The sequence below is a fragment of the Cervus elaphus genome, chromosome 23 (genome assembly GCF_910594005.1).
Source record: "Cervus elaphus chromosome 23, mCerEla1.1, whole genome shotgun sequence".
NCBI lineage: Eukaryota > Metazoa > Chordata > Mammalia > Artiodactyla > Cervidae > Cervus > Cervus elaphus.
In genome coordinates, this window is record NC_057837.1 from 16,947,677 (window position 1) to 16,965,514 (window position 17,838).

The following is a 17,838-nucleotide window of genomic DNA, read 5'->3' on the forward strand; positions in this document are numbered from 1 at the left end:
AAACAAAAAACTACAGGCCCGGATGGGAGCGCCAGGGCCAGATTTCGACTTCCCAGTGGTCTTTTAGAGTCGGGAGAGGAACGAAGTCCATCCATGCTTGCCGCGCGTCGTGCTGTGCGTCAGGGAGGGTGCTGGGCAGGTAGAAGGGCGACGTGGTGGCTCAGTGAAGGTCAGAGGCGGGCTGAGGAGCAGGTGAAGCTAGTTGAGGCTTGGGAGTTCACCATTGCTGCCTTTAGAATTGCCAGTGGGGGAAGGTGATCAGCAAACTGGGTAGTCTGGACTTTGCTACTGACTAACCCGCCGGGGGGTGGGGGGTGGGGGCTTAATAGCTTTTGGTCCCTGTCAAATAGGAACAGTGAGACCCAGCCTCAAATTCTATTGTGAAGCTCCGGTATGATAGTGTTAGTGGGAAGCCTCAGTAGAGTATGCTGATGCGAAGAGCCGACTCCCTGGAAAAAGACCCTGATGCTGGGAAAGAGTGAAGGCAAAAGGAGAAGAGGGCTGCAGAGGATGAGATGGTTGGATAGCATCACTGACTCAATGGCATGAGTTTGAGCGAAGTCCAGGAGACAGTGAAGGACAGGGAGGCCTGGCATGCTGCAGTCCATAGGGTCGCACAGTCAGATAACGACTTAGCGACTGAACAACAGCAGCAAATGTATTGTTAGGGAAGGAAGCCATCTGGAAGAGGAGTGGAACAGTATTTGTTTTCTAGTTCTCTGGCCCTCAGCGAGGAATCCGTGCCCTGTTTGCAGGGCAAGCAGAGGATTAACTGTTTTCATCCTTCACCCGGTCATTCAAGGTAATGTAGGCAAGGCAGCTAGGAGAACATCCCCAGATGTTCAAAAGCAGGTGTGACACCTGGAATGTGATGCAAGGGTAGACTTTCCCGTGCTAAGGTGAGTAGCTCAAAGAACTGCGTATCTGTGGGGAGGACTTTCTGTCTTTTACCCTGTCCCCCTTGGGCCCTAGATTCTACTAATTAGATAGCAACAGTTCCTTCCTTTTCATTTTGGGTGCAGAGTGTGAATACAGAGAGGGAAACTTCAGATCCTGAGTGTTTGAAAGAGCATAAGGAGGTTATTCATAAGACAGTTCTTTCCCATCCTGTTATTCATACATGGAATAGGCTCCCAAGTTATCCAGGGTGTGATGGAGGTTAGAGCAGCTCGAAGGAAGATAAGCTTTGCATTTGAAGATGGTTGGAGTAGCTCTAAAACAAGGAAGAGCTTCAACAGCAGCAGTGGACGTTACCTTCCTACAGGATGTACCAGTCCTCCATTATCTTTCATAATTGAAATAGGCTTAGGGTCTGAGATGATGCTAGAGTTATTTATGTCATGTCGGTGTGACAGAAGGTATTTTTGTGAGCCAGTCAGGCGTTTTCACACAGAGTTCACTCAGAAGTGCCTTGTATTTTGTGTGCAGACACCTTTTGTCAACTCAAAGAAACTTTTCTTTGCTTCAGTAGTGAAGTATAATGGTTAAGAATTGGACTCTAGAGTCAAGACCATCTGTCTGCCTTGGGAATTTTGGTTCCACCAGCATCTTGTGAAAATGGCTTAATCTCTGTAAGCCCCATCTGGAAAATTTAGAAAATAATAGGATTGTCATGAGAATTAAATGAGATAAAGCATTAAATATGCTTAGCACTCTTTTTGACATAAACACACAAAAAGCTGCTTGTTTTTAATGTTTTTGATTTAACCAAAGCTTAAAATAGTTGTAGTTCACTTAAAATGTGTGCCATTCATTTGAAGCTGGGAGTGAAAAGTAAACCAAGGAGGAGGATTTTCTTACCGGTTCACAGCTGAGCTGTGTTGCCTGAGAGTTTTCCGTGTCTTGCACTGTAACTCTAGTCTAGTTCTGTGGAACATCACTCAAATGCGACATATGGCACGATGTGCCTCCACGGCCCAGGTCACTCTGGTGGAGTTGTGTTACGTTTGTCGTTGTCATTATCAACTTTAATGCCAAGAGGCCATGTTCTGCTTATTGACTCAGCCTTATATTTGGCATTTATTAATCATGGTTCAGAAATGATTATGCAAGTAAAGAATACAGAATCTTTTTTTTTTTTTTGACATGTCCTAGAACTTTGACTCAGGCTTACAAATAAGTAGCTAGGTGACTTTGGGTCATCCACTCTTCCTTTCTAAATGTTTCTTTCCTCAAACATGAAAGTTATGAATCATCTCCTAAAGGCTCTTTTAACCTCCATTCCGTTAGAGTAACTTGTCTGTGTGTATAGAATTATATCGACTTGATGGAATAGGTCATTACATTTTTTACATCTTTCAGTTGGGCCTCATGGATCCTTTTTTCTTTTAAAATTTCATGTATTTATTTTTGGCTGTGTTGAGTCTTCGTTCCTGCACCAGCTTTTCTGTAGTCGCAGTGCGCGGGCTTCTCATTGCAGTGGCTTCTCGTGTTGCGGAGCACAGACTCTGGAGCGCCTGGACTTCAGCAGCCGCGCCTCCAGGCTCGAGAGCGTGGGCTCAGTAGCTGTGGCGCTGGGGCTTAATTGCTTCATGGCATGTGGGATCTTCCTAGACCAAGGATCGAATCCCTGTCTCCTGGTTGGCAGGTGGATTCTTTATCACTGAGCCACCAGGGAAGCCCCAGCCCTCATGGATTCTTGGCTGCATAGTCAATTTCAGTGACAAAAAAAAAATTTAAGTTCTTTTCCAACAGTTGGGTTAAGTATGCTGGGCCATGGCTTGTTTATGACCTCAGTTGCTGAGGCACGGGTCCTTTTTCTTGAGAGTTTTGGTGGCGTTTGGTACATCTGTACTTGGTACAGCGCTTACATTGTACTTGAGGTTTTTTTTTTCTCCTTTTGTAGCTTTTCCCACTCCTAGGCATTGAGTTCTTAACTAAGTCATCTAGGATTCCTCCATGGCTAACGTGACATAATTCACATCATTAGGGTGACTTTAGAACTGTGACCGCGGGACGCAGGGACTCATGAGAACTGTCAGTGTCGGCTCATACCTGTAAGAGCTGTAGACCTTCCAAAAAGGAAAAATATGCAGAGAATTCACAGTGGAATCAAACAGTAAATAGATGTTTTGGATGCAGTCAAGGGGTGATGCAGCCTGGAGGAAATGAGACCTGAGAATTAGCGTTAACTCAGAAACAAGGGACGTGGACTCTGAAATCACCTGTGGACTCAGAGATGTCACTGACATAGAAGAGGGCTCTCTCTGCTCTCGGGAAAATCACCCTAGATGTCTGGGAATGGTCATTTCTGCTGATACTTCTCAGTCTTAGGCCCCTGAGGAGGTAAACTTCAGATTCTCTTGTAAAGATCATGTCTGATTCTGTTGGGATGACACTATTGGGTGAGTATCTGTAACCCCAGGAAGAGCTAGAATTAAATATAGAAGTGATGAAATCATGCAGACTTGGAATTTTTTCCCTGTTAACTTTAACATCCTTAAGAATTTGCCATTTTGAGGACAGTTAGTATATATGTAACATTAACCTTGTGTTTCTAATTTATTTTGTGTAATTGGTTTAGAATTGTGATACATTAAAATATTTAAGAAAAAAATTTTAAGTGTTTAAACAGTGTTGGAACGTTTGCAAGAACCTTAGATTCACTATACTTAAAGTTTAACTCACTGGTTTTATAAGAGTTAAATACTTGGAAAGCTTTATCTGTAATTAGACAATTGACATATTTTAAAAGAAAGTTGAATAGATTATTTTATAATAGAGTTTAAAAAAAATTTTTTTTTGGCCATACTACATGGCTTGTGGTATCTTAGTTCCCTGATCAGGGATTGAACCCAAGTCCATGATGGTGAAAGCCCAAGTCTTAGCTATTGGACCACCAGGGAATTCCCTAGAGTTAAAAAAATTTAAAGCAACTTTTAAGTTTCAAAGGCTCACTTGAAATTGGTTAAAATTTAGCAGCTTTACAAATAGAATAATAAGATTTGTTAGTTGAACTTAAAAGCCTGAAGAAGTAGGCTTTTGAATGTGAAATTATAACTTTGAGAAATCAGATGTTAATTTCTAAAACTGAAGTAGCCCATGAGTAATTTTTCCTGTGTGCTAAAACCATCTGTAATGTTACAGAAAACTTAAATAAATGAAGCACACTAATATGAGTCAGTGATGGTCTCTCTGAATGTAGGCCACCATCGTTTTGAGTTTTTAAAAAATGCATGCCTCACAAGCAAAGTAAGAACATTGTTCTGGGTATCTGTGCCAGAATTTTTTGATGATTTATCATTATAGAGTAAAAAAACAAATTATCCCATCCGTTTTTCAAGTGATATCAAGTATGGTTTTGCCATCCCTTAATTATGATCGTCTGAAAACAATTCACCCGAAGCGTGCCCGGGTAAGCAGCGGTTGTACTCTAGTGATGAGGTGAACAGAATGCCGTCACAGTACGTCCCCGCGTACTGTGAATTTTTGACCTTGCACTCCCATTGCCAACCAGAGGTGCCCAGATCTTAAGCCTGCTTCCACCCTGTATCTTAGAAGGTGATCAGGTGCTGTTGATTTTCTGATTCTTTTGATTCTTTCTGATTCTTTTGTTCATTTCCTGTGTTGCTGCAAATACCTGCAGGGCCTCCAATTTCCTAAAGGCACGTAACCCTTGTACTCAGAATTCTTTTGAGCTTGTTGCCTTCATATTGTGATTTCAGTCCAGTTTGGATTTGTCTGTTTTAGGGATTTTTTTGGGTTTTGTTTTGTTGTTGTTGTTGTTGCTGTTTATTTTTTTTTTTAACCTTAGAGTCAGTAGGGCTAATTATATGCACCTAATTTAGTTTATTGCAACATTTATTCATATTATTCTAACTTCTAGTCTGCTGCTGCCAAATGTCCATTATTAACATTTCCCACTTCATATTAAAATAAAAGGAGCAAGTAATTCAGAAATTGAATTTGGAGCTTTTTCTCTCTGCTTGTGGTTGGTCTGTTACAATGATGTCTTATTTTGGTATGTGCATTTTTTTTTTTAGTGTCATTCTTCCACTTCCTCAGAATGTGAAGGATTATTTACTCGATGATGGAACTCTGGTGGTGTCAGGAAGGTAAGGCATGTCAGAAAAACGTTCTTTAAATTTTAGCATAAGGAAATGTAATGATTCAACTGCAGCAATTAACAAGTAAAGTAAGTACATTAGCTTTGGCCCCATTCTCTCCTTTTTTTCTTTCTAGTTATTATGTCCTGATCTTTGTCCTATATTCCTTATCAAGGCTCAGTTGATAAGCTTTTCACGATCGAACACATCCTCTGCTGATAATTGCAAGTTGTAAAATTGAGTAATTCCTTTCTTCTCTTCTTGTAGAAAATGGGTATGGTAACTATTCCTCTTGTTCAAGTAGTTCTTCTGTATATAAAGGAAAGTACCATGCCTCAATCTTTTTAGTACAAACTTGAAGAAGTTTAAGAGTCATGTACTTTAATGACATTCCTATTTTTTCATTCAGATCTCTGCTCAGAAGTCATGTTATCTGAGTGTTCATCCTTCACTTTCCTTTGTAAAGTAGCTTAATGGTAACCCTTGCTGGTATGTCACTCTCTTTTATGGAATTCTAGGTTGGATATAATTTTCTCTTAGAATTATTTAAAAAAAAATTTTATCAAGCTAAAATACACATAAAATCTACCACATTAACTATTTTTAAGTGTACAGTTCAGTGGTATTAAGTACAGTTATAATGTCGCAGCCATCGGCATGATCCGTCCACAGAACTCTTTTGTCATCTTGTAAAACTGAAACTCCGTACCCTCTAAACACTAACTCCCCAGCCCCCCTTCCACCAGCTCCTGACAACCAACATTCTGCTTTCGGTGCCTATGATTTTAACTACTGTACATATCTCATTTAAGGGGAATCGTGCAGTATCTAGCTTTATTGCACTTAGCATGATGTCCCCAAGGTTCATCCATGTTATAGCACGTGTGAGAATTACCTTCCTTGTTAAGGCTAAATGCCACTCCATTGTGTGGTTTACCGCATTTTGGTGCATCTGTTTTTATCTCCTGACCTCACTTAATTTTTCTGCATAATCCTTATTTCCATCCGTCATTCCGTTAGTCATTCTATTATAATGCAGTCTTCATGAGAACAGAGACTTGGGCAGTTGTGTTCCCAGCCCTTGGTACAGTACCTGATACATGATAGGTGCTTGACGAACATTTCTTAGGTACATGAACTTAGAAGTATAATTAGAATTGTGTATGTTTTACAGTAACACTAATTTTACCATCTTGTTCTTTAGTCACTGAGTCATGTCCGACTCTTTTGTGACCCCATGGGCTGTAGCCCGCCAGGCTCCTCTGTCCGTGGGATATCCCAGGCAAGAATACTGGAGTGGGTTGCCTTTTCCTTCTCCAGGGGATCTTCCTGACCAGGGATTGAACCCACATCTCCTGCATTGGCAGGTGGATTCTCAACCTCTGAGCCACCAGGGAAGCCCAGTTTTACCATATACACATTATACACACACATATATATATTTTTTGGTTTGATGGATCTTCTGTGTAGCTTCCTGGATTATAATTGTTTCTGGTATTCTCAACCTGGTAATAACCTGAAAATTATTAGTTTAGAGCCTCATTGATGTGGAATAATTGCAGGATAAAGCAACAGAATAGTTAGGCGAGTCTCAACTTTGGGATATTTACGGACACAACTTTATTATTTTCCAATATAGAACACATAATAAGCCTACAAGATGGGAGTGTAAGGAAAATGCCTCCTGACATCAGAAAGTCCTGAGCGGATGTCAGTACTCTGGGCTTGTGGGAGAGCTCCTGCAGTGTATTTCATTGGCCAGATGTGTCTTCTCTCTCTCTGGAGAGTCCTTGGTTTCTGACCCAGGCATCTCCTGGCCTCTGCCAGATTCCATGGCACTGTGGCAGGCTAACTTGTTAGCTTGCAAGTGGGGTGACATCTCGGAGCCTCCCTAATGCTCAGCACTGGGCATCTTCTGCTGGTCTTTCTGAGGTCACTCCTGTGGCTGGAGTTGTCTGGTGGCTCGACCTGACTGGATGGTTTTAGGATGGCCTCCCTCCTGTCTGGCAGTGAATGCTGCCTGGCAGCTGGGCTTCTCTTTCCGTGTGATTTCTCATCCTCAGACCCCACTGCTTTGTGTGGTGGTAGCAGCATTCCAGAAACGTGGGCGAGGAAGCTGCAAAGACTTTGACACCGAGGCTCAGATCACATGGTGTCCCTTGTGCTGCGTTGTGGTCCCAGTGAGTCCTGAAGCCAGCTTGAACTAAGGGTGGGGAAATAAATGCTGTTTTTGATGGGCAGGGTGGTGGAGTCACGCTGCAAACGGCGTGTCAAGGTGGGAGGACTGCGGCCGTCTGTGTGCGTCGTCCAGGGCTCGATCTTGTCTTTGCCATTCATTGTCACATGTCCTTGGTGTGGGCTCTTCATTCTGGAGACTTCCATTTTGGGGTTTTGGAACTTTTAAAAATATTGTATCTTTGATAATTTCCTCTTATTTTTTTGCTTCTCTTTCTTTCTTTTTAGACGTTAGATCTGCCGGGCTAATTCTCTGAATTATGTCACTTCCTCTCTGTTGTCCCTTTGTCGTCTTAGGTCTATTTTATGGAAAATTTCCCTAATCTTGCCACTCATTCTATTGAGTTTTTAAATTTCAGCTACCATGTTTTTCCTTTTATATGAGTTCAGTCTTGTCCTTTCTCATGAATGCAATGTCTTTTATCTTTGAAGATATTTGTGATTTTAAAAAATATTTTTCATCTGTTTCCTTTACTGTCTTTATTTTGTCCATGTACTTTTCCTCCTTTTAAAAAACTCTTTTCTCATCTTGGAGCCTTTTATAGATCTTGTAATGATTGTAGGCCTTTATTCATGTTTAAGAGTGAGGGACACACACAGAAACTTTTGTGTACTAGCGTGGGGCTTGTTGACTAAGAGTTCCAGCAATCAACAGGAATTGATGGCAGATTCCCAGATGGCAGTTATCTGTAAGTCTTTCCTCTGGGATTGTCCAGCATCTACAGAGACAAGTCCTCTAATCTGTCTGTATCAGGGAGCAGGGAGGGAAGAAGGGGACTAGAGGTCTCACTGTGAGTGTGACTTCTGCTTGTAACTTTGTTGTTTTGTGGCATTTCACCTCCATGTTCTTCTGGGACATTGTGCACCTTACCCTCTGGTCCATGGAGGGTGAGTGGCTGGAGTGTGCCAGGTGAGGAAGACTGGACGTGTCTTCCTGCCCCTGTATGGACCGTACACGCATCACCCCTTTCAGAGCCGAGCTGTGGTCCCATCATGTATGACGGCTCCAGGGGCAGCCTATTGCTCACCGGGTTACCCCCTCACTGGCTTTCTGTTTTCCAGACTTCTGTTGTCTCTCTGCAGCTGTCCTCTCTTTGGTCCTTTTTGCCCTTGTGATCTTTTAAATCATTTTCGTAGCATTTCACGAGGGAACCTAGGGATGGATAAGTGTCCGTGATTAACCAGAAGCCTCATCTTTCCTTTCTCTTGTAGTTTCTTCGTATAGATCCTCTGCTGGTTTCTATTCTGGTTAGTGCTTGTTTTTCAATGATGTGCTTGAGTTCTTTGTAGCCAGCGGTCTGTGGTTGAGTGCTGAGAAGGGGCGGGGCAGTGTCCTCTCTCTCAGGTCTTTCGGCCTCTGCTTTGCCCCCAGGGGTGAGGGTTGGCTGCTAGCCGCCCTTTTCAGCCCGTGCTTTGCTCACTGGTCTTTCTGAGACAGCGTGTCTGACCGCGTCTTTCTCCCCCGTGCCCTCCGGCAGTGCCAGTCCCGACCGAGGGTGGTTCTGCCGGCAGCCCGCGCACACTGTCTTCACTGTGAGCAGAAGATGCCCGGCTGTGCCCGCAGGGTGTGCATCACCGCCCGAAACTACTCCCCCGACAGTTCCTGCCGTGTCTCCCTGCTCTGGGGCAGCCTTTCTCCTGCTGAGGTTCAGAGCCGGTTCTTAGTGTCCTCCGGGGCAGAGTTTGGGATTTTCTTTCCCCGTTTCTAGTGGTTTCTGAGAAGAAGGCAGGACGTTTTTATTCCACCGTCTCTTATTGAACGTTCCCTCTTGTTCATTTCATGTTGGTTTTTATCGGTTTCTTCTTACATCTGTATGAACGCCCAGCACACCTGAAATCACGACTGCCTGGCCCCAGGGCTTTCTGATGCTCCGTTTTTGTTTTATGTTCTTCCAGGGAAGATCCGCCTGCAAGTTCTCAACCAGACAGTGATGATGAAGCCGAAGAAATACAGGTTGGTTCAAAATATTATAACCTGTTCCAGAGACTGTCCTAATTGCAATGATCTCTGAAGTGGTTCTGGCTTAGAGATCTTAGCGTACATTCAATAAAGGCAGAAATTCCATGGAAACCTCACGTGGACATGTACTTTGTGTTCAGGAAACTGTCTCCTGTATGTGTGTTGTTTTTAGATGGGGCATTGCTTTTTGGAAGCCAGGAACACTATCCACAGTTAACGTTCTCTTTCTGTCCTCCTTCCCCTGCAGTGGTCGGACGACGAGAACACGGCCACGCTTACGGTAAGAGCAGCGCGATCTCAGGACTGCCCGGTGCCGTCCCATGGGGCGCTTCTGGGTTTCAATGCAGATCACTCTAAATTCCCCTTTAGTCACCATTTCAAGCTTTTGTTTATTATTTTGAAAAATAATTTAAGTCACTCTTCTTAGGCAAACTTCATTAGAGAAATTAATAACGTGTGTGTGTATTTATCAAACTCTGCTTAGTTCTAAAAACGACACAGTGACGTCATGGTAGCAGTGAACGGATGAATGGACCTAGTGCCCTGACTATGGTGTCTAAATACCAGTTTCCACTAAAAGGAGTTGAAGCTCCATGGAGAAGTTCAAGACGGGGGTGGAAAGGTAAAGAGGGGCCTGTAGGAATTTGTGCCAGGAAGGAAGAGTGATGTGGACATGGTGCAGAGGACCCAGAAGCCAGCTCGATGGGCTCCCTCTGGCCACATATGTGAACATCATAACAAAACAATGATAATAATGGACTAGAACCACTGACTGGCATTAGAATCCACGGTCCCGTACTGACGTAAACAAATGATTAAATTCAACAAATGAAATAGAAGAGAAAGCCTTTCTCTATAGTAGAAAATTTGACACCAGCTAATAATTGAGAAGGAATGATAGAAATCAGCATTTACAGCCATTATAGTAATAATTGATGGAATAGATGTTAAAACTTGTGGGTGAATATTCAATAAAGGTATTTGAGCCTTCTCAAAGTATGTCCACCAAAATTACTTGAAAAAAAGTGAAAGTATTAGTCACTCAGTCGTGTCTGACTCTTTGTGACCCCATGGACTGTAGCCCACCAGGCTCGTCTGCCCATGGAATTCTCCAGGCACAAATACTGAAGTGGGTTGCCATTCCCTTCTCCAGGGGATCTTCCCGACCCAGGGATTGAACCCTGGTCTCCTTCATTGGCAGGCAGATTCTTTACCATCTGAGCCACCAGGGAAACCAAAATTACTTACTAGTTACAAAGAGAAAAACAGCATCTTCCCAGTGGAAGGACCTGGCAGCAGCATGAGCAACGGTAACCTTGTCAGTGATGGTACAGGCCTACATCGCCTGCCTCCTTGTATGAGGCTCAGAGGGACACATCACCTGTCAGCAGTGCAGAGCCTGAATCCAGTCATGAGGAAATAGCCAGCAAACTCGGCGTTTTGGAAATTACATAGAGTGACTGCCCCAGGCTCTTTCAAATGGTCAGGGTCATGAAAGGTAAGAGCAACAGAGAGAGATGTTACAGATGAAAGGAGATGAAAGAGACATGACAAGTTAATGCAACGCACAATTCTAGACGGGGTCCTAGGCCAGAAGAAAATATCCCATTTTTCTTCTGCTGTAAAAGACATTATCAGGACAGTGAGCACAAACTGAATAAGATCCATAGATGAAATAATGGTGTTATACCCGTGTTAGCTCCCTGATTTTGATAATTTGGCTAGCTTACATTAAAAAAAATGTTACTGCTTTTTAGGAAATACATGTTGAAGTGCTGTGTGTAAAGGGGCATCATGACTTCCGCTTGCTATGGAAGGTGTATGTGTTTTCTACACGCTCCAGCGTCGCTGTATATAGAAGGGGAGTTGCAGTGAGAGAAGGACAGAGCAGTGTGGTAAAATGCCTGCATGAAGAGTGTATAGAAAATTTTGGTTAAATGCTTCTGAAAGTCTGAAATTATTTCAAAATGGAAAATTAATTTAAAAGTGATTGGGTTTCACTGGGCCGAGCTAGATGTTGTTGGTCAGGTGAGCTTTCAAGGCAGAAGAGCACACCTCTCAGTAGGGGAATGTGAGCCAAGACCCACAGTGGGAAAACTACCATTGCCAGTGGTAATAGTCCAGAAGTGTAGCTACAGGGAAACCCAATTTAAAATGCAATCAAATAATCAAGATGGGTAAATTTCAAAGACACGATGGTGAATTTCAAAGGGCAGGTTGTGAAAAATATACATATCAAATGATAGCAGTTACATTAAAAATTTTAAATATTTTGTATTACGGGCAGGCACACACATTGTAAGTATAGACTCATGACTGTGGAAGATTGTGACCAGTCTTGTAACAGTGGCTGCCTGTGGCGAGAAGAAAGGACTAGGGAGGAGAGCAAGGGGATTAGGAGTTTCATGAGGATCTGTGATGTTCTTTCCTTAAGAAATTTAAAGGTCTGGATCAAGTATGTCAAATTGTTGAATGTATGGATCAGGGTATATCTTTTTTATACATTTAAAACATTTATTTGATGATTAAAAATTTTTAAAGAAATAAATGAGTATGGTGCAGTAGGGCTGTGGTGGGTAAAGTAGGAAAGATGGGTGAGTTTGGATCATAAAAGTCCACGGATGTGATTTAAAATGCAGATTTCATCCCACTTAAAACATGAACCTTTTCGTAGAAAACTAAGGTGTTAGGTATGTTTAAAATCAACTCATTGGGCTATGAGCTTAAAACAATCCTCTTACTAGCTAAATCTGTTAAAAGATCATTTTCAGGAAAAGGTGGAATCATGACTTAACACACGTTAAAGGCTTTAACTCACGAGGGAACCAGGCAGATGTTATAACTGGCTCAAAAGAGAACCCAGAGGACACACATTTATAGATTAGGAATATGTAAATATGTATTGTATTTACATAAAAAAAATGGATACGTAAATAAGGCAAAGCTGGTTATGTGTGCCTTGAGAGGGGATGGAAGACAGCTGGGTTTCTACCAGACAGAGTAGAATTTTCATGTCTGTAAGAAATACTGTTTTCACTTACCTATTATTTACCAAGTTATAAACCATCTCGCAGACCCAGCTAGAATCAGGTAACCCAGAAAAGTGCTGTATGTGTACAATACATAGTCTTCCACTGAAGTACAAATTTTTCTGTGCAATACAAACTTTTTGTCATTAAATTTATTTTAGGATCTTTATTGTAGGATTTCTTAAAGTCCTTAAGAAAATTCTTAAAGGTGAATAATTTGAGGATTTGAGGGAATTTATCACCTCTTTTAAAATGTAATACAGAATAGCCAGTATTTTATAATAACTACAATGAAGTGAAACCTCTAAAAAATTGTGAATCACTATATTGTACACATAACTTATAAAGAAAAAATGTAATACAGAAATATAAAGCAGTTCTTATATGTAAATTTCAATGGGATAGGAAAATGAAATTGTTTTGTCTTTGAAGATCAAATCCCTCATGTTTTAATATTTTTGTAACTTTCATTTACTGAAAATATAGCTAATGCAGGTCTTAGATGAGTGTCTTTATTGATGAAGCTGGTTTGGTTGCCAAACCAGAAACTTCAGGGGATTCTAAAGAAATTACTGCCTTGACAGAAAGCATAATTTCTTTTGCCGGCAAGAGGAGAATGGAAGATAAAGGAACTCAAGGCTGTTACTTGTTTTGAAAGCCTCTCTGAAAGGCATTAATTTCACGAATCTAAGCTGAAGAAGACAAGCAGAAGATGGAGAGGGTGGCACGCTGTCAAATTAAGTAACTAAAAGACACCTCTGACCTTCGGAGGTCAGGTACATCTGCAGCAGTCACATGCATCTACAGCAGGAAGAAAGGAAGTACAACCTGCCCTTTTCTTAAACTTTGATGTTTCGGTCTGTTTCTCAGCCTTGAGGCACAGTTTTTTGTCGTAACTGGGCTAGATTTTGGGAATCAGCATAAGCCTTTTTTTTTTTTTTGGTGTTTATTTAGGATGACTGAAGAACAACTCATCGTAAAACTTCATGACTTGAAACAATAATAATCATTTTTAAAATTTTTTAAATAATTTTTTAAAGGTTCTCCTCCATTTAGTTATTAGAAAATATGCCTTCTTCCTCATGTTGTACAATAATATATCCTTGTAGTCTTACACCCAATAGTTTGTACCTCCCACTCCTTTAGCTTATTCTGAAGTGAAGTGAAAGTGAAAGTTGCACAGTCATGTCTGTCTGGGATCCCAGGGACTGGACCCTACCAGACTCCTCTGTCCATATTATTCTCCAGGCAAGAATACTGGAGTGGGTTGCCATTTCCTTCTCCAGGGGATCTTCCCAACCCAGGGATCGAACCCCGGTCTACCTGTATTGCAGGCAGATTCTTTACCAACTGAGCTACTAGGGAAGCCCATTAGCTTGTTGTAGACCTAGTTTTTTCCCACTTAGGGAAGAGCTTGTCGTGATGGGACTTTCCGTATTTGCAGCTTCCCACTAGGGGGCAGCAGATATAAAGGGCTACAATGACCACAGCGTATGAGTGTTTTTTGTATTCTTGCTCTCCCGCAGGCCCCACTTCCATCTCTCCTTCTCCCCTTTTCTCCACTTTTTGTCCCCGTGCTCCTGATGGTGACAGAAGACTCAAGGAAGAGCATAATCGTAATGACGTTTACATCCCATCACCTCTGTATCTCTGCTTATTTTCTGGTTGAAACAGCACGATGTTTTGGTTACTTGCTGATATAAAATAAGCATTTTTAAATCAACCAAAAAAGAAAGAACATTTTAATTTCACCAAGGTCCTATTTTTGAGTTTTGTTTATATTAAAACCTGTCTGGAAATAGCCATGTTTAAATGCAGTTAGCCCCATGATTTATTCCTCGTTTTTGAAGCTTTTTGGGGGTAAGTTCTTTTCCTGCAAATGGAGAGGCTTCTGGTCCTTTAAATGCGAGGTGTTACTTCTCAGAATTGGAGTCTGTGCACAGGTGATATTTGGAGAAGGAAATGGCAGTCCACTCCAGCACTCTTTGCCATGAAAATCCCATGGACAGAGGAGCCTGGTGCAGGCTACTGTCCGTGGGGTCGAAAAGAGTTGGACACGACTGAGTGACTTCACTTCCACTTTCACAGGTGATATTCCATCATCTCTTTTCATTTAATAGGCACTTGTTTTATGTCGATGTTTAAGAGAACCATTCATTCCTTTTCTCACATCCCCAGATGCCTTGAAATAGCAGCAGTCTTGTTAGATTTGTGGGGCTTGATTGTTTTGGAAAACGTCACCTGAGCACTTGTTATTCTTTTCCCTTCCTGATGAATGTTATCTGATCATTGATTTTATTTGGCTGAGTTCAGAAATTCTGATGGTAATTTGTATTCTAAATTATTTTTAATACTCTGAAGTGTTGAACTTTGTGAGTTTTTTTAATCTTGTTTTCTGTATTTATCGTGCTGATACTGACTTGCCCAAATGATTTCTTCCTTTTCTCTGTAGGCACCAGAATTTCCTGAGTTCACCACGAAAGTCCAGGAAGCGATCAATTCCCTGGGGGGCAGTGTATTTCCTAAGCTTAACTGGAGTGCCCCAAGGGTAGGAGCACGTCCGTCCATAAATCTCTCACTGTGTGAATATTGTCTTGTGATTCCATTTCATTTTATATCCCCACGGAGGGTCTAATTATATTCCTAATTCTAGGGAAAATGCAATGGAATTTATTTTTGTTTTCCTCCTGTTATTTATTTTCCTGATTTGGCAATGCATTTATTTCCCTGGGTCTGTGAAATACTTTGTATTTTGCCAACTGACAGTTTCAGCCTCTTGTGTTGCTATTTACATGAGAAATCTCAGGAAAACCTTTCTCTGCCCTTTTCAAAACTTCAGCTGTTCAGTTTGACAGAGAAATTTTTCTCTATTGAAAAGTAATAAACATTAGAATGTTGCAGGATCTAGAAATAGAGTGGTTTGACAGATCAACTGACATTTTCTTAAATTTTGTTTTATTGCTTCAACATTGCATTGATAAGATTTTTTAATTTAAGTTAAGATCTAGGGAAATTCATCATTTTTTCTATTCCAGTAGAAAATAATTTAATGTCAGCAAAGCTCATTTAAGGATTCAAAACTTATCTGCATTTTCAAAAATCATCTTGTGTGCTTTTATCTTTTCTTATTCTAAGAAGTGATAAATTGTACTTACTCTTTATTTTTACTTGTTAAAATTAGTGACATATGTACATAGTTTAAATTTCTGAAAGCTTGCTATAAAAATCAGCCGGTCCTGACACCTGTTTTTCTTTACTGTTTCCCACTGCTCAGAGGCAACTGCATTCATATATTTTAGTACCACCTTTTGTTATTTTCCTCAATATCTCTATTCTTCCATCTTAAGCATTTATTTCCAGTTTTCTGCTTTAGGACAGAAAGGTTCAGCACTTTTTCATCTCTTATTCTCACTACTACCTATTATAGTTCACTGTCCTCATATAGGAATAGCACACTGATTACATCAGTATTCACTGTGCTTTGTTGCTAAGTCGTGTCTGACTCTTTGTGACCCCATGGACTGTAGCCTACCAGGTTCCTCCACCCATGGAACTTTCCAGGCAAGAATACTGGAGTGTGTTGCCGTTTCCTTCTCCAGGGGATCTTCCCAAGCCAGGGGTCGAACCCTCACCTCCTGCATTGGCAGGTGAATTCCTTACCACTGAGCCACCAGGAAAGCCATTTCTCATATTGCATTTTTGCAAACATTGCGTATATATCTGTATGCTATGTGTTGCTTGTGTTTTCTTATTCAACATTTTGTTTTCCCCCTGTGTTAATATTGTCTTATTTATTCAGTTGCATGGTTTTCTGTGTGTATACTGTTGTTTCAGTGGAGTTAAATCTGTGTGTTCAGTATATCATCTTTAACCAAAAGTTCATCATCTTTTTTAATTGGGAAAAGATTTAAAGAAGTTATTATAAAAAAATTATTAGAACTCATTTTTTAGTTTATCTGTGAGCAGTAAATTGGGTCATTCTTGACTGCTGATCTTTGACGGCTTGAGGCTTTCCAGTTAAGATGGGTAGATTATTTGTGATTGTAAGTTATTCCTTTGTTCATTAATTTTTTATTTTATTGAGTGCCAGCTGTGTACCACTGCTTCCTTTTGTGCAGTGTAGATAACTGGACATTTTTGTTTTGCAATCATTAGTTTTCTCAAAATTACATTACTGTCCTGTGTCTGATCTATGGGAGAAGTATGTTTTTTAAAATAACTTACTCTGTCATTTTTAGGCTTGTTTCACTGAGGTTTGTGTCTCCTATGTCTGCTGTTCTTACCTTTTTTTCTTTGGTTCATACGTTTTGAGACTTGCACCATTTAAAATTGCAACGGTTCAGAATATGTCATCTCCTCTCTCCCAGATTTGATGGACATACTGCAGTCATCAAACTTCAGTGTTCCAGCTGTCTCTCCCCAGAAACAGAAAGAGAGAAAGGCTCTCTGTTTTCTTAGTGACTGATCAGGCTGTTTTTTTCTACCTGAATCTTCTTGCTGAAGTGTCAGCATTTCTGATGTCTCTTTATCCCCTTCTTTCATTATCAGTGAGGAGGACATAGGGCAGTGTCTTGAGCCTAAGCTGCAAGATGAGGACCTGAACATCTCAGTTCAAAACTGAGTTTCTGTCATGCAACAGTGACCTTATTCTTTGTTTAGAAGTGTAACTTGACACTTGACAGTATAGCTAAAATTTCTTATCTGATTTTTTTCTTCAAACCCTTGAAGTTACATGCATTATTGATTTTGGATATAGGCTATGAACTTCATTCATAGCAGCTAACTTGGAATATATACTAAGGAGCACGTGCTTTATTCTTTAGGATGCCTACTGGATAGCAATGAATAGTTCTCTGAAATGTAAAACCCTCAGCGACATCTTCCTACTGTTCAAGAGTTCCGATTTCATCACTCGTGACTTCACCCAACCGTAAGTATGTCTCTTGTTCTCTTACGTCAGTAGTTTTCAGTGCTTGTGAGTTTTGCTGCAGATGAAATTCCTTTAGTTCTAGTGCTATTGTACACAACAGATCCATTTCATTTTCTGAAATGACCTATTAAAGCAAACCTTTCTTTTCTGTTGACAGCAAATGCTATACAGTGAATATCCCTAGATACCAAGGGCTTTCTGAATTCTGCCCAATAAATATGTTGGTAATTTTTTTTTATTATAAGCCAATATATGCGTATCATAGAAAAATAAAAGCAGGAACTATAGTTAAACAAAAACAGGAAGTAAGCAGATTCATGATCTCAGCACAGTTGGTTTTAAATAATACTTCCAGAATTCTGTCTGTGCATAGGAATAATATAGGTAGACCTGTCTCTAACTGTATTCCAGTTTTTTACAACACAAATGGGATCATAGAATTCATATTGCTTACTAGGCTGCTTTTGCACTCATTAATATATATAAACATCTTTATGTCACTAAATATTAAATGCATCATTACTTTAAGCTTGCTTCAGAGTATCCCACTGAACAGCTATAGCATCATTTATTTCACTGGTTCTCTCTTCTTAAATACAGTCCTGCAGTGAGTATCCTTGAGCTAAATCTGTGTGTGCT

General features: G+C 40.7%; 1 protein-coding gene across 1 annotated transcript in view; it reads left to right on the forward strand.

Annotated features, from left to right (window-relative positions):
* CDC123 (cell division cycle 123) overlaps nucleotides 1-17,838 on the forward strand; it is a 42,552-nt gene that overhangs the window by 221 nt on the left and 24,493 nt on the right. Inside the window, exons 2-6 of the mRNA XM_043885115.1 lie at nucleotides 4,983-5,054; nucleotides 9,177-9,234; nucleotides 9,488-9,520; nucleotides 14,722-14,817; nucleotides 17,093-17,199. Of these exons, the coding sequence (XP_043741050.1) occupies nucleotides 4,983-5,054; nucleotides 9,177-9,234; nucleotides 9,488-9,520; nucleotides 14,722-14,817; nucleotides 17,093-17,199 (366 nt within the window). The remainder of the gene's footprint in view (nucleotides 1-4,982; nucleotides 5,055-9,176; nucleotides 9,235-9,487; nucleotides 9,521-14,721; nucleotides 14,818-17,092; nucleotides 17,200-17,838) is intronic.